Source organism: Monoraphidium neglectum, assembly GCF_000611645.1.
Source record: "Monoraphidium neglectum strain SAG 48.87 unplaced genomic scaffold scaffold00755, whole genome shotgun sequence".
NCBI lineage: Eukaryota > Viridiplantae > Chlorophyta > Chlorophyceae > Sphaeropleales > Selenastraceae > Monoraphidium > Monoraphidium neglectum.
Window position 1 is genome coordinate 1 of NW_014012873.1, and position 3,817 is coordinate 3,817.

Below are 3,817 nucleotides of genomic sequence, written 5' to 3' on the forward strand. Positions count from 1 at the left end.
GATGAGCGAGGGTGACCCTGGCCCGTTGCGCCTTTGGGGTCAACCGAGCAGTCGACCGCGCCCCTGCCGCGAGGCGGACCCACCCCCCGGCCTCGCAGGCTAACGTGCCCCAAGCCACACGCCGAGGACCAGCTGCGTGTTGGCCCCATTCGTAGCGATCCCTGCGTTCCCCGCTGCCGCACAAATCCTGATGACCCCTCTGGTCCGCCCCGCGCACACCTCTGCGCGCGCGCCTCCAGCTCCGCCCTGAGCCCGGCCGCCTGGCGCTCCAGCGCCGCCACGCGCTCCCCCAGCTCCTCGCGCGCCGCACGCAGCTCACTCACCTGCGCAGGAGAAACACACAGGAGAGGCGCGAGGGGAGCAGGCATCCGTAATTGCGACCCACCACTGGCGGTCGCGCCAAGGCCGGTTCAGGGCGACCGCTCACAGCACCCCTTTGACGCCGCTGCTTTGAATGCATTCGCGAGAACGTGTGGGCCAGCGCCGCGCCGCGCGGCGTGCGCCGCGCCCTCCCCGCACCTGCGCCTGCGCAGTGACGAGCTGCGCCTTGGCCTGCAGCCCCGCGTGCCTGAGCGCGTCGTGGGCGTCAGACAGCCCCCTGAAGCGCTCCTCGCCCTCCTCCAGGCTGGCCTGCTGCGCTGAGCACAGGGACTCCAGGTCGGCGATCTGGGCGGAGAGGGGGAAGGGCAGGGCAGGGTGGCAGCTCAGGGGCTGATGGCGGGTGCCCCACAAGTGACTCTGCCAGATGGGCGGGCGAGATGATGGTTCCAGGGTCGACGTGCAAGGTCTGAGCAGATGCAACATGATCGCAACAAACCGCCCCTTCAAGGGGGCCTGTGCGACAGCAGCGCTGCCATCTGCCCACTGCAGCGGCGTGCGGCGTGACTGCTGGCGCGCTGACGGTGCACCCCCTCCTTGCGTTTGAAGCGGGGCAACGCTCCTCCCTCCAACCTGTTTGCTGAGGTCCTGGTTCTGGCTGTACGCCCCCTGCAGCGCACCCTTGACCTGACACAAGGGGGCGGGGGGCGGCACGTGAGCACGCAACCAGTGGGCACACAGGCCACCGCGCGCGACCATCTTCGGCGGGGTCGCCGCCGCAGCCGGGCCGCGAAGCAAGGGTTGCGGCGCAGCACCCGCCCCCGGCCGCATGTGCAGGAGCGATCGCTCTCCACAACCCGCCCGACGCGCCGCCCCTGCTAGCCGGCACTGGACAGCGGCGGCCACGCCACTGCGCCCCTCCCCCCTCCGGTGGCCCATGCATGCACAGCAGCGCACCTGCGAGTGCAGCGTCTTGAGCCGCGCCACCTCCTCCTCCGCCTTGGCCGCCGCAGCGCGCGCCTCTGTCAGGTCTGCGGTGCGCTCACGCAGCTGTGAAGGGGGGCCACGAAGCAGCGGCGGCGGGGACAGCGGCCGCAGCGGCGCACTCGCTTTCAGTGGAGAAACTGGAGTGTGGCGGCTGCACACTCTCTCGTCGCATGGCGAATGCTGCTGCACGTGGAGGCTGCAGCCAACTCCAACGACTGTGGGCAATACGGTGTCTGTGGCAATCTCAAGACCGCTTTGCAATCATCACTCCTGAATCGTCGCCGCGGTCACGCTGCCGCGACCGTCGGCCCCAGCGACGCGCGCCCGCGCCGCACCTGCTGCTGCAGCGCGTCCCTGTCAGCGCGCAGCGCGTTGACGTCGTGGCTGGCGCTGCTGAGGTTGTTCTCCGCGGCGCTGCAGCGCTCCTGCAGCATCTCCATCTCCATCCTGGCGGCAGGGTCATGGGGAGGCTGGTGCTTCACGAGGAGCTGGTGCGTGGCAGGCTTGCCTACAACTGCCCGCCCAACAACGCAGTGTGATGGCCAAAGCTGAGTGCAGGGTGCACGGCCCTGGCCACACACTCAATGCTGCCGCCGCGACATCCCAACACCGCACTGGGGACGAGCCGAGCGCCTGCAAAACAATTGCATCAATTTGCGGCACCAATCCTGCGCGCAACCGCCGCCGGGATGCTAACCGCCGCCGCTCCCCGCCAACCGCACTGCGACCGGGTTGCCCCGGCCAATATGACCTGCTCCACCCCAACCCCGGCGCCCCAGATCACAAGCACCTGAGTGCGTCCAGCTCATACTGCTTGTTCCTCTTCTTGCGCGGCCCAAGGAACCCCTTGATCGTCCCAGACATGCCGGCAGTACCGCTGCTGTAGGTGCTCATGCGGCTGTCCATGCCGCTCACGCTGCTCGCACCGTCGTCTCCGCCGTACTCGTGGCGCCCGCCGCCCGTGCCCTCGGCGCGGCCGGGTACGTAGCGGGCGCCGGGGGCGCTGAAGGGGCCGGAGGAGGCGGCGCCAGAGCCCGAGGGGCCGGGGGCGGCGTAGGAGGGCAGCGCGGCACTAGTGACCTCATCACCCTCCTCGCCGGCCTCGTGGCCGCCGTCGCTGGCTCCAGCTGTCACAACAGCCGCAAGCTGCTGCTGGTCCTGCTGGTGCTCCACCTGCTGCTGCTGCTGCTGCTCCCATAGCCCTGCGCGCTGCGGCGGTGCCGCGCGCTGCGCCTGCTGCCCGGGTGTCAGCGGAGGCGGGCTCGTCCCTGCGCCACGGCCGGGGCTGCATATGTTGTCCCCATCGCCATTATGATGCTTTTCCTTGTCCTTGGGCTTCTTGAACAGCTTCTTGTAGTACTTTTTCAGGGTGTTTGATTTCTTGCTGGCATGGAAGCCCACCTCCCCAGGCCCGTCATCGTCTGCAGGAAACTCCAGGGAGTCCACTACTGCAGATGGTAGCTTTTGAGGCGAGTGGGCGGGACTGTCTGCCTCCTCGGCCCCATCCAGTCGCGCCTCGACTGCCAGCAGCGCGTCCATCCTGTACGCGTGCCTGCACTCCTCCCGATCGATTGCCTCGATCAAAAAGACTTGCCGGCGAGCGATCAGGCACCGTGCCGGTTCCCCCAACGTTATTGGGCCAGTGGGTTGTTCAGCCTGGGCCAGCGCGCGGTCTGTAGCAAATTGCAGCTCTTGTCGCACGCTTGTGCTTGCGTAATTCTTATCACCTAAAAATGAAACACGACGCACGGATCGGGGTGATAGGATGTGCGTTGCGCCGCTGCTTCCACCTTGCTGCTCAGCTGCCATGGCAGAGCGACCCTCCAGCACACCTTTCCAACCTTGGGGTTGCCTCAGCCGGTTGTTGACTGACGATCCTCAGAGCAGCATGCATCTTGGGTGCAACAAGGCTCTGGAGAGGGGTCTCATGCCCATTGACCGTCGCCACCTGTCATCAGCTCGCAGGTCAAACCTCTGGTAGGGGCGGGGTGGCTGACACACCCCATGGCCGCAGCCTTCGCACAACCCTGACAGCTCAGCCTAGCATACGGCACTATGAGGAGGACGGCTCCGGTTTCACCTTGCTGGCCACAGTGTTCTGCCGCATCCCTCCGCGGATCGTCTCTGGTGAGCGGTTGCGCGTTGGTGATCAGGGGCCGGCCTGCACACCTCTTCACCCTCACATGCAGCACCCGCGCCCATTCCTGCCGTCCCCGCACGCAGCGAGGCAAAGGAATGGCCAGGGCTTACACAAGCCAGCGTGCTGGGCAGCACACCCGGTCATGCACGGCGTGCAGATTGCACGGGAGAAGCACAAATGAGAATGAGGGTGCGGCGCGTTGCGCGGTGCAAGCTGAGTACCAACGACCAGCCAGCCGCCCCAGTCGATGATGAAATGCGCCAAACGGCGTAGCAGCAAAAAAAATCCAACTAAACAGCACGACGCGCCACGCCACGCGTCGGGTCACTTCCCGGCCGCCCCCTGCTGGCCCCCTCCCCCACTGCCGTCGCC

At 67.1% G+C, this 3,817-nt stretch overlaps 1 protein-coding gene across 1 annotated transcript in view; it reads right to left on the bottom strand.

Annotated features, from left to right (window-relative positions):
• Window positions 1-219: 219 nt before the first annotated feature.
• The window catches only part of MNEG_5159 (hypothetical protein), a gene marked incomplete at both ends in the record, with an annotated part of 11,853 nt that continues 8,255 nt past the window's right edge, over window positions 220-3,817 (bottom strand). Inside the window, 6 exons of the mRNA XM_014046364.1 lie at window positions 220-323; window positions 520-666; window positions 952-1,005; window positions 1,276-1,368; window positions 1,641-1,752; window positions 2,096-2,753. Coding sequence (XP_013901818.1) covers window positions 220-323; window positions 520-666; window positions 952-1,005; window positions 1,276-1,368; window positions 1,641-1,752; window positions 2,096-2,753 — 1,168 coding nt within the window. The remainder of the gene's footprint in view (window positions 324-519; window positions 667-951; window positions 1,006-1,275; window positions 1,369-1,640; window positions 1,753-2,095; window positions 2,754-3,817) is intronic.